Source organism: Curcuma longa, chromosome 4 (assembly GCF_044706935.1).
Source record: "Curcuma longa cultivar G26 ecotype Majalengka, Jawa Barat chromosome 4, ITB_CL_G26_1.1, whole genome shotgun sequence".
Taxonomy (NCBI): Eukaryota; Viridiplantae; Streptophyta; class Magnoliopsida; order Zingiberales; family Zingiberaceae; genus Curcuma; species Curcuma longa.
In genome coordinates, this window is record NC_133864.1 from 20,776,376 (window position 1) to 20,788,859 (window position 12,484).

A 12,484-nucleotide genomic window follows, 5' to 3' on the forward strand; every position below is an offset into this window, starting at 1 on the left:
CCCTAGAAAAGCTAGAAGAGGAGAAGAGGAGCCGGCCCTAGGGGAGTAAGGGAAGAAGAACTCCTAGGAGCCGTCGGCCCTAAAGAGAATAAGAATAGAAGAGGAGGAGGGAAGCCGACCCTTCACAATGAGGGAAGGTATGTGGCCGTCCCTAGCACAAGGAGGGGAGAAAAATTCGCTAAGAAGTTGTAATTAATTCTTAAATTAGTTTTGTCTTAGAAGTGGTTGTTGCTCCAATAACCCATAAGGCCTTTGTGCCTTTTGGGGAAGAAGGTCATTGCCTCGCCACAGCCTGGAAACTAATTTTTGAGCTATTATGTATGCATGCATAATTAGAGTCAAGGCATACTTAGGTAATACTAGGTAAATTATATAAGCATAATTTAATTAATTCCTAAATTAGTTTTGTCTTAGAAGTGGTTGTTGCTCCAATAACCCATAAGACCTTTGCGTCTTTTGGGGAAGAAGGCCATTGCCTCGCCACAGCCTGGAAACTAATTTTTGAATTATTAAATATGCAAATATAATTAAAATTCCTCGCATTAAATAACTAAGTGGGAGAGGGAATTATTTATTCCCGTGGTCTCCATTACTGGTTTGTAAGTGATGCGTCAAACTTGCGCGTTGGCTATAGTGCCTTCCTCCCCATCGGATGAGTTTGATTGCAGATCACTAGAACAAACTTCCTTTATGGATGGTTATAGGAAATTATTTAGGAATGTATACGTCCACACGATCGTGGCATACAAATCCTAAATAATGGACTTAGTATCAAGTAATGGTGAACACTTAGGCACAATTAATAGTATCCTCCCCATCGGAGTCACTGCTATTATTTGTGTGACCGAAGTCAAACCAACTATTAATTTTATTTGTCATAAAGTTAGGTTGACAAGATAATAAAATTAATGGGTAAAAACCCTCCTCTTACAAATGCTTGAATTCGTATACGTCCACACTATCGTGGCATACGAAATTCCCGGTGTTTGAGGTGTTGGTTGAATTTAAATTATATTGTTTGAGGAAATCAATATAATTCTGAATTCTAAAGTTTTTGACTTTGTGATTCTCAGGTCTTAGAATGGCTTTCAACCCACTAGCCGTTATACTCAAAGAAAACAAACTTACTGGTCCTAACTACATAGATTGGAAACGGAACTTGGACATTGTCCTTACTGCCGAGGAGTACAAGTTTGTACTTCACGAGGTCTGTCCTAGCATGCCCGAAAGAAGATGCTACTGAAGAAGAGAAAGAGAGACATAGGAAATGGGTTAAGGCAGATGAGATGGCGCGGTGTTACATATTGGCATCTATGTCAAATGTACTGCAACATCAGCATCAGGCCATGACTTGGGGGGTGAATAGCGTTTCTCGATTTTTCTTGATCTTTCTCTGCACAGAGATTAGCGGAAGCAAAAATATAAAAGAGAAAACAAGAGATCAACGCTAACCCGGTTTGTTTACTTGGTATCCACCTCCGCAGAGGTGACTAATCCAAGGATCCACACGCACGCACACACCCGATGCACTATGAATCTTCTCCTTCTCGAAAACCCTCGAAGGCGGAGAAACCTTTACAACTCTTTCGATCTCCTCAAGAATGATATGAAATAGTGTTTGAGAGGAGAGGAAGAAAGCAGAGAATGGAGAACAAACAAGTTCTCAGAAGAAGCACAAAGTAATAAAAGAATAGCGAAGAAGATGAGTTGTTCTCGTGCAGGCTTCTTTTATAACTCTGCAACATCAGTCGACTGCTGGCAGGGCCAGTCGACTGATGCCTTCAATCGGCAACAAAATCTCGCATTAAAGTGCATTAAATGCTTGCCAATTTTCTGCAACGTTCAAATAGCAGTCGACTGTCCAAGACCAGTCGACTGGCAACAGTCGACTCACCATAACACCAGTCGACTGCCCAGTCGACTCCTGTCTTCCTCTGGCTCGACTGATTTTTCTGTGTGCGTCTGATTTATGAGCAGTCGACTGCTGGCAGGGCCAGTCGACTGGTGAAGCTGAAAAATCACATTTCAGCTTCTCTTGACCTAGACCTCGGCCTTCAAACATCTCCCACAGCCTCATGCCTTCCCTGCACTAGCTTGAGATGCTTCCATCAGCTTCGTCATGTCAAGTCCTTGCCAAGACTACCCACTTGGACTTTTCCTTGCCAAGACTACCCACTTGGACTTTTCCTTGCCAAGACTTCCCACTTGGACTTTTCCTTGCCAAGACTTCCCACTTGGACTTTTCTTTGCCAAGACTACCCACTTGGACTTTTGCTTTGCCAAGACTACCCACTTGGACTTTTCTTTGCCAAGACTACCCACTTGGACTTTTCTTTGCCAAGACTACGCTTGGACTTTCCTGCAAACTTGCATCACACATGTTAGATCACAAGTATTGCCTAACTTCAAACATAGTTTAGCCAAACATTGAAACTCAATGCACTTGGGGCAAAGATTGCACCAACAATCTCCCCCTTTTTGATGTTTGGCAAAACTTTGTTTAAGTTAGGTCTTTAAATCATGTAAAGCATAGCATGTGATTAAAACATGATAAGTAAAGCATAAATCACATGATATCAGAGTATTAACAGAGAGTATTAACAGTATCATATGATAACATGAATAGCATGAATAGCATGATCAAATATGAATAGGCATGAAAAACTTTATTTTTCTCTCTAACTTAAACATTCATATTTCTCCCCCTTTTTGTCAAAGATCAAAAGGTGATTGCATAGACTAAGTAGGGTAAAATTATCCTTAAAAGTGATTATCCCTCTTTAATGTTGCACCAACAATCGTTTCGGAGGGGGAAAAAATGACTTAATTTCTCAAAATAAGCTGAAAACAGAAGTATCAGTCGACTTCTAGTATATCAGTCGACTCAGCAGTCGACTGCAGTCTGACACAGTCGACTGATAAACTGAATTTCAGTTATCAGAGACGAATTTGAAAAATGCATAAGTAATTGTACGAGTTTCAAAAATTCATGAAATTTCACACGTACATTAAGACGGCGGCTCCCTTTCCACCCAAACCAAATCCATTGCATTGCTTGATCCTTGAGGAGTCGGAATCCGGGCGATTGGGTGAATTCTAGCAGCTGGTGTTGGCTCGACGGAGAGGGTTTCACCGGCGACCACAACCCCTGTTTTCGCGTTTTCCGGCCACCTGCTGTACAATCCGCAGCCGCAAGCCTTTGAGGGGTTCTCCTAGGAGCGCGAAGCTTTCCAGAATTAACAGCAAGTCGATCGGAGCAACGTGAAGCGCGGAAATCCAGTTCTTGCATCTTCAACTCCCGCTGTGCAGCTTCTGTTTGGCTCAGAAAAGGTTTTTCTGGGTTATTCCGGGTGCTGGCAGTGAGAAAACCACACGAAAACCCTATTGAAGCTTCGAAAGGATCATTGAAGCCACTTTGTTGGATTCAGCGGCTTGATTGACACCAAGTTGAGACCAATTCAACGGAAAAGGGAAGGCTGGATTGCATTTTGCTATTTCTGATTTCTAAACTTGACTGTTTTTGCAATTTCGTTGTTTCTAGTTAAATTGAATTCTGATTTCATGATCCAAATTAAACCTTGTGAGGTTGTTTGTTCGGTTAATGCTTTAGTTATTTGGTTTTTGATTGGCTTTAGAGCTCCTTTAGTCACGGTTTAAACCACCATCTGAAAATCAGTTTGGCACTGTCCCGTGCCAATTGAGTTTCTGCAATTCTGAATTTTTGCAATTCCTATCACTGGACTTCATTAAGTGTTTGATCCCATTTGTTTCAATACAACTTGAATTCCTGTTAGTTGATTTTTATTCCGGTAGTTGTTTGATTATAGAGTTGTGTTAGAGATTTCGTGAGGTTAGCTTTTCAATTCCTGTTAGCTTTAGAACCTGTTCGTAAACTTTGAATCTCACTGTTCCGTGCAGAATATCATAGTTAGTTCAGCTAGGTTAAGAACCATAAATGCTCTTTAGGAATTAACCATCAAGTTCCATTCAATTGAATTGAATTGTTTAATTTCTCTTGCATCAATAGCATCGGAAAATCTGAATTGTTTCGTCTTAGGGTTTCATTGCACTGTTTCATTTTCTTGCATTGTCCTGCATCAACTAGATTACACCTAGGTTTAGATAGTTAGGTTTCTTATAGTTTTAGTTTATTCTTGCATTTCGGATTCGAAGGTAATTTGATTTAAATTGCATTTCGGTAAATTATCGCATTTTATTTATTTATTTGCAAATTTTATTCTGCATTTCATTTGAAAAACACCAAAACCCCCATTTTATATTAAAAACCCCAAAAAAATACGACACCTAAGCTAAAGTTAAGCAATTATCTACTAGTCCTTGGAAAAATACGACTCGAGGCCCCTATACTTCCTTTTTCTGTATTTATCGTGGGTTTTCGATAAAATCTACAAATTTCAATTTGAAGCCCTATCGTGACATCCAATTTAGGGCTTATCAAATTTTGGCGCCGTTGCCGGGGACACACTAGTAGAAATTGTTTGATTTTAGCTTGTGCATAGTTTTACATTTCTTTGTTTCTACATAGTCGGGATCGAGCTATTAGGTCTCGGACCTGCTCGTTCAGCAATCTCGACTCGGACATAGTTGAAGGATACCCGGTCTCGGACACGCTCCGTCGATAATCACCCTTCTCGAGGGTCGATCTTTCCCGGTTCGAATGCAATCAGGATCGAGCCTCCAACTCCGATTCTAATGGGGACGGGGGCAGACGAAAGAAATGCTCCAAGGCACAAGGTACACTAGAAGGTTTCAGTACACCAGGAATTCTAGAGAGGTGCCGGGAGGAAACAGGCCCGCCTCGTACACCTGCTTCAACGCTCCATCAAAGCCGTGCTCCAGCATTCGGGCAGCCTTCTCTTGGAACTGGTCGAAGTATTCCTTCGAGGCCAGCCAAGCTTCCTGAGCCGCTTGCACGCACCCAGGTTCCCCCTCCTTGTAGGCGGCGAACTCACCCTCCAAGGTTTTCTTCTCCTCGCCAAGTCTTCCGCCCGCTTCTTCCAGGTGGCCGACTCCTCGAGCACCCGGGTCAGCTCCTTGCCCCTTTGGGTTAGCTGGTCTCGGACCTGCTCAGCTCCTCCTGGTCCTTGGCCCGAGCCGAAGCCGTCTCTTGCTCGAGAGTCTCCATCTTCTCCTGGGCCTTCAACAGTTCGGCCCGGTACTGTGCGACTTCCTCGCCGCTCTTGGTGGCCGCTGCCCTGGCCTCCGTCAGCTCACGCAACCGCTCGGCATCCTGAGCCCGCAGTGCTTGCATTTGTCGGTCCAACGCCCCAACCTGGCGGTTCAAGTAGAGGAAGCGAGTGTGCATCTCCATGTGTTCAACCCAAAACTGCTCGAGAAGTCCAGATTAGACGCAAGAAAACGCAAAGAAAACACAAGTTCGAACGGAATTAGAGATACTCACCCGCAAGATGTGGAAGTTGCCTCGATAACTCAGCTCGGAAGTGTTCAGCCCCCGAAACGAGTCAGTACCCCGTATCGCTCGGACCCGGTTCATCATGTCCATCACCTCTTCCTGGGAGAAGGGTTCATCAGCCGCCACGCGGGTCATCTGCATCGATCAAGAAGTCTGCGCCCGACGTAGACGGCCGAGCGATCCCCGAGCCGGCCGAGCCCGAACCCGTCGGCCCCCCAACTCCCGAGGACGAAGCTCCAGTCGGGGGCACCCCTCCCTCAGGGGGCCGCTGAGTGATGGGTGCCGTGGCCGTTTCGGCAACAGCGGTTGGCTCGGTACCGCCGGTTCCACCCCACAAGCAGGAGTCGCCGTCCCTCCTGCGCCCAAGTCCACGTCAACTACTTCAATCGACGCCGGCTGCAGGGGAGGCTCGGTTTCAAGAGCTTGATCGGGCGCGCCCGCACCCGCACCCGCACCACTCGACGTAGGAGGATGCCCCTTAGAAGCTCGGGACTTCTTGAGCCGCTTCTCTTCACGGTGAAGGGGGCTAGACTTCTTAGACCGCTTCCCCTCGCGATCAGGTGAGCTGGAGCGGTGGTGGTGTTTCTTCTTAGAGTGAGACGAAGAGGACTTTTTCGACCGACTCTCGCCCCCCGCCACCTCTTTTCCCTTCTCTGCCGAAGGGCGCGTGTCCTCTGGCCCTTCTACCGCGAGGTCCCCCTCCCGAGTGGAAGTCTCGGGTTCTGTCGTTACGGGAAGCTGGCCCGCCTCCTCGGGGACTATTGTCTCCAACGGCTCCACCGACTCGGCCTCGGGAGCCACAATCGACTCGGTCCCTTCAGCGGCGGTCGATTTGCTGGGTGTAACCAGCGCCTCCAACGACGCCCGAGTCCACTTTATGAACTTGTTGGTTGACGCGTCCATCCAAACGTCGTCTACCAAGAAGAAAAGAAAAGCTAGGTTAGTTATTACAAAAGCCCGAGTAACGATACAACTTACCGAGTGCCGCCGGAAGCTCGGCGGCGATAGGACTCAAGCCGGCTCGGAAGAGAAGTCCTTCCTCTCCTACCAGCTTGTTGACATCAAATTGAAGACCCTTCAGCAACTCCGAAGCCTCCAAGTAGACTTTGTTCTTCTTGTAGGGCTTCAGAACGGGCAAAGCCGGGAGCTCTGCCTGCCACTCACTTGGGAAGTCGAAGGGACTCGGGGGCGAAAGATAGAAAAATTTCGGGTGCCAACCCTTGTTAGAACTCGGGTACTCGACTAGAAAAGGGAAACCTGGCTTCGCGTTGAAGAAGAATACACCTTTCTTCTTCATCTTCGGATAAAAGAAAAAATGGAAGACAGCGGGATCTAAAGGGATTTGGTACATTCAAAACACTAGGACGACTCCGCAGAGGAGTCGGAAAGAATTGGGCGCTAGTTGGTTCAGAGGGATTTGGAAATACTCGGCTATTTCTTGAAAGAACGCCGGAATCGGGAACCGGAGCCCTCCCTCTAACTGACCTTGAAAGAAGGTCAGGAAACCGGGCGGAGGGGTGTGGGGTCGGTGATGGCGCTCGGGAACCTCAATCCTATACTGACTCGGGATTTCATATTTAAGCCTAAGATTCGGATCGGGATTGAGCAGTGAAAGTACTAGACAAGGACTCGTACCAACAGAGCAGGTTTATCAGACGCCATTCCTAAGGCCACTACCGGCTTCTAAGATTCAACAAGGAGAAGAAACCGGAGCAAGGAAGAAGGAGAAGGAGAAGCTTACTTGAAGCGGAGACGAAAGGAAGACTGGAACGAGGAGTGGAGCAGCAGAAAGAGGAAGGACAGAAGGCGAACGACGGCGATGCAGGCGCTACGCGCCTGCCCCCTCCGACCTATTTATATCAAACCCTACTGCTCCTAGGCCGTCCGATCAAGCGGTGGAAAAAAGGCGGGATCAAGTTGCAGCCATCCGATGCGTTGGCATTTCCGAGGCAAGATCTCCATCATCATTGCGACGATTCGGCTGTCACATCGGACACCCCGCCTCATTAACTCATGCCTCGGAAATGACTCACACCATGCCGGCCACGTGCCCGCCGTCCGAACTAAACCATTAGCCCCCCGACGCGTGGCAGCTTCGCGCGAGGCGGCATATCTCGAGAATTAACCGTTAAGTTCGACTCGGACTCGGGCCTCACCTGGTCTAGTCAGTCTGACTTACGCCTCCTTCGACTAGACTCGTGGGAAGGCTGGTGTTACGGTCGTAAAATACGGAGGCGGATTTGATCATGAGAGGATGCCCGAACCGAGTGGGGATGTCCGAGACAGCGAACGATCAAACCCGCGCCCCGCAACCCGATCCGAGATACCAGGAAGGCGGCTTTGGCCCGATCCGAGTCCGAAAGGCCAGCTTCGTTATTAAAGGATTCTGAAGATATCGCCGAATCAACTCCTCACCGGTCCGCTGGCTGAATCCTCCGAGTAACTCCTCCTAACTCATAGCAGCCGAAGCCGACTCCTGGTCAGCTCGACTGATCAGCATCCCGCCGACTCACCTTGAAGAACCGAGACGGAACAAGATGCCTCCTTCATTGACCACTCCTCTCCTTGTACGACAGTCCAATATCTGACACCCCCTCACTGGGTATGGTGATCCGCCGCCTAACGTACGCCTTCATTCATAGGCGTACGAGCATCATTAAGACACCACTCCTTACGAGTACGAAGTGTACTCCCCAGGTAAGCTCCACCTTACCGTGTCAATGGTACGGATCCCTTCTCACATATATAAGGCGAGCCCCCTCCTAAGAGACAGGTATGCGCTCTCCACTTTCTCGTCACTTTCCTTCTGTTTTCTCCTCACTTCCAGTAAGCTAACTTAGGCATCGGAGTGGTCGCGCCGGTCACACCGGCCTTCCCTCTCACGGTGTCTGTGCTTGCAGGTCTCCGACGATCCTCGATGTCTCCCTCCATCTTCACCTTATAGTGGGGCTGAGGAAAAGTTACGCATCCAGAAGCCGCTCTTGACGGGAACAACATCCATTTATATAAACCCCCTTTCATGCTACAAATATTAAATCATTTAATGGGGTTTAATACTTTAATGATAATTATTGTTGGTGTTAATTCAAGTATAAGCCCACCAATTAGATATTAATCCCCTAACGGGACTTAATCCTTTCACATATTAAAAATAACCACAATTATAATGCCAAAAATATAATAAAAGTTAAATATTATTTGTTGATGTGGAGCCTCAGTTGGTTGTTGACATGACGATGGAGAAGCACATGGCATTAATAAATTATCTTAAACTACTGAGGTAATTAAGTGGTCATCTAATCAAGTTTAGCAACTTTAAACTGAGTTGTTTTGACTTGGTATCAATATCTTTCAAATAGAATGTATATATTACAGCTAAAGTGTCAAAATTCGTCAATGATTCAGCTTAAGCTAAATTGCATGCCACTGTGTTGCACAACACAACATATAAAAATCATTTTTACTGCATACATAGTTTAAGAAAACTCTTCATTTTCCATGCACTGCCATAACTTTTGAAAACATTTAATGGCCTAGATCTACATTCCTACAAATCTTCGTGGTGCAGAAAGACTTCCACCAGACATAATAGTATTCGAGTCAGATCTCTATCCACGAAGGTTATGGGGAAATCCAAGTGAGGTAAGCAATTTGTTTTTTTTTACTTGAATCTTTTTTATAAACAAAATTATATTTTGCTTCAAAGAATTTTGGAAAACAACCAAGCAAGAGAAGCTTATGTTAAAGGTAGATCGCTGCCTATCTGAATTTTGATAAATAGTCATCTTTAAATATTTCTTCAAAAAATCTAGTACTTTTTTTTCTCAGTTCCTTAACACTGGTTGAAATTCAGGATTTGCAGATCCAACAGAAGTTCCTTGTAACTTTCACAGTTGGATACGACCAGAAAAAAAATATTGATGCAGCTATTAAAAAGGTACGTGAAGCAACAAAACTGACAATTTATTAGTTTTCTAATTGCCGCTTTACAAACCGAGTGTAGAATGATGGGTTTTCATTATAGTTTCCTTGTTGTGATTGTTTGTCTGTGCTCAAAACTTTGATGAACGTTGCTGCACTTGTGTTGTTCGATACATATTCCTTTCCCAAATATCCATTGTTTTAAGCAAATTTGATATCTTAGTTCTTTAGATACTGAAAATATTCAGTGAAGGTGGAGTATGGCTGGCCAGCCATACTCCATACTCCATTGGTTTCATATGATCTTTGATTTCAGAAGACCATGATAATGTTTGCCATTAGAGATATACCTGCTACCAAAAGAAAAGAATTCAGGTGAACTATTGCTTGTGATTCCAAGCATACAAAGACTTTCCACTATTCTTTTGAGGCATTTCTAGGAACAACTTGATCTGAAATAAGAAGCTTTGTTTGCATTTTTGTTTTATTCAACAAGATGTGAGTATGCAACTTGTGTGTATCTACATACTTTGTATTTGATTCCGATCGAGAATCATGCATGATGTTGCAGTTCTCTGAGAATTTTACAATCATGCTGTTCCATTACGATGATCGGGCAAGCGAGTGGGATGAACTTGAGTGGTCAAAGAAGGCAATTCATGTCAGTGCAAGAAAACAAACTAAATGGCAAGTTACAAATCCAAACTCAAGAGTTCAAATCATGGTTGGCAACAAATTAACTTCTTGATGATTCATTCAATTAGGTGGTTTGCTAAGCGTTTTCTACACCCTGATATCGTGGACCCATACGACTACATATTCATTTGGGACGAAGATCTTGGAGTGGAGCATTTTAATGCCGAAGAGTTAGTATAAGTTGGCTTTGCTTAAAGTATGCATGCACCAAATGAATAATTTGGTAAATATTTCAGATACATTAAGTTGGTAAAGAAACACGGCCTAGAAATTTCACAGCCCGGCTTGGAGGCAAACAAACATTCAACATGGCAAATGACAGAGAGGAGAAGGAACATAGAAGTCCACATGTGAGCTTTACACCAACAAATTCACATACTTTAATTTGTCGCAAACTTCAATTATAATCTTTTGTAATATACTGATTTGTTGGCTATCGATTCTCATCTGTCAGGGAAAGTGAGGAGAAACGTGGAAGGTGTCCTGACCCTCATCTTCCACCCTGTGCTGAGTATATAGATACATATATATATATATATATATATGGATCCTCGATCGCTTTTTGATGGTCTTCAACACTCATTCTGTTTTCTTAATTCATGTCTCGTCCGCAGGTTTATTGAGATAATGGCGCCTGTTTTTTCCCGAGAGGCTTGGCGTTGCACATGGCACATGATTCAGGTACGTCCCTGCCCTGCCCTTCCCTGCCTTCTCTTAATGCTCCAACCACAATCCTAGCTAGCAGCTAGCTTGTGCCTTAACACCAACCTTATGCCGCGTCTGCAGAATGACCTGGTTCATGGATGGGGTCTTGATTTTGCACTTAGAAGATGCGTGGAGGTACAGTACATACATCTTTGGACACTTTTGTTGCTTTAGCTAACGTACGTCGCGTTGATCTTGTATCTCTAGCTTGCTCATGAACGTATGGGCGTGGTCGATGCACAATGGATTGTTCATCAAGGTGTTCCTACACTTGGAAATCAGGTACGTAGTTTTTCTTTGGGTTTACGTAGTCCTACGCCTTCTGCTCAATGGTGAAACAAATTCTCTGTTAACGTGCATGTGCAAGGGTTTGGCGCAGAATGGAAAATCCCCACGGGAAGCGGTGCGATCGATTAATTAGAGTTTGTTCTCTTAATTCCTTGTGAATTGCAGATGAGATTGATATATTTTGTTGGGTTTTTTTTGTTGTTGTTGGTTTTGCGCAGGTGCAAGATCGGTGCCAAAAGGAATGGAGAATGTTCCAAGATCGAATGGCAAGTGCAGACAAGGCATATTTCAGAGCAATGCCGTAGCTCTTCAGATGAATCAGTCTTAGCCATGATTTCTTCTTTTCTTTTTTTTTCTCTTTTTTTTTTAATTACTGATGAAAAGGTTAGAAAATATAGCTAGGTAGACAGCACGATAGTGTGGAAGAACTTGGAACAAAACTCCTTTAAACAGTTTCATATTCGCTATTCTACTCTATTCAAATAATCCAAATGTTGTTCTTATTTATTAATTTAAAAATTAATTCAATTTACAGTGTAGAATACTTACCAACATATCAGGTACGTTTAAACATTAATCCTCAAATTGTTGCATTACGAACTCCCATTTATTTATTTTTAAATATTTAAATCAATATTAAATTAAGTTCTCTTTTAAAAAATTTATCCTATTGTTAAAATACCTCTTCTTTACTAAAACATAAACAATCTAATTAATAACTTACGAAGACAAAATAGATATTTTAATAATAAAATACAAACTTTAACAAATTAATGGATACTTAACAATTATCCAATTTTTTAGTGTTTAAAGTTTTGAGCTATGCTTTTGTCTCAAACTCTGTTCTCATGGAATAGCCTTCAACTTGACCCTGATGCATCATGCAACGCCAAGTTCAATATTTCTAGGTGGCAATTGAGAGAATTAAGTCCCATTAGGAGATTAATCTCTATTGGATTGGATGGATTTATACTTGAATTAACACTAACAATAATTATCATTAAGATATTAAACCTCATTAAATGATATAATATTTATGACATTAAGGGAATTTATATAAATGGATGTGGATTAAATGTATAGATATTTAATAACATGGTTCGTTAATATTAATGGGCTATTAATGGGTTATGGATTTTATGGTAGATGGTCCCTATAGAATGAGCAAAGGTATAAGAGGGGAAATGAGCAAAGGTATAAGAGGGGAAAGCTGATTTTCAATTTGGGCATCTGGAAGCTTGCTGAAATCTTGAACAACTTCTTCTTCCTCACTTCTCTTCCCTATTGAGATGACTTGGGTTGTCGGCCCATTCCTGTAAACGGTCATTTCTCATTTGCAGGAACTTTGACGATAAGTAATGATACAATGACTCTTTGCTTTAGACTTAGGTCAACATTCGATTTGTCATTGTATCAATTTCAATTTTGTAGCGTTGTTAA

The 12,484-nt window shown here is 43.5% G+C and overlaps 1 protein-coding gene across 1 annotated transcript; it reads left to right on the forward strand.

Annotated features, from left to right (window-relative positions):
- The first annotated feature begins 8,038 nt into the window (after positions 1 to 8,038).
- LOC141827258 (uncharacterized) lies at positions 8,039 to 11,349 on the forward strand. The gene is made up of 12 exons (XM_074714486.1): positions 8,039 to 8,131; positions 8,972 to 9,076; positions 9,288 to 9,371; positions 9,927 to 10,042; positions 10,120 to 10,221; positions 10,288 to 10,401; positions 10,506 to 10,562; positions 10,666 to 10,732; positions 10,838 to 10,891; positions 10,964 to 11,038; positions 11,124 to 11,159; positions 11,263 to 11,349. The coding sequence occupies exons 1-12, from the start codon at positions 8,039 to 8,041 to the stop codon at positions 11,347 to 11,349; spliced, it is 990 nt and encodes a 329-aa protein (XP_074570587.1).
- The last annotated feature ends 1,135 nt before the right edge of the window (positions 11,350 to 12,484 follow it).

Bases quoted from the DNA above. Each gene is read 5' to 3' on its own strand.
- LOC141827258 (XM_074714486.1), top strand. From the start codon at position 8,039: ATGGTGATCCGCCGCCTAACGTACGCCTTCATTCATAGGCGTACGAGC. The intron at 10,402-10,505 runs GTGAGCTTTACA...CTCATCTGTCAG, and splicing joins AGGAACATAGAAGTCCACAT to GGAAAGTGAGGAGAAACGTG. The intron at 10,563-10,665 runs GTATATAGATAC...TCTCGTCCGCAG, and splicing joins CATCTTCCACCCTGTGCTGA to GTTTATTGAGATAATGGCGC.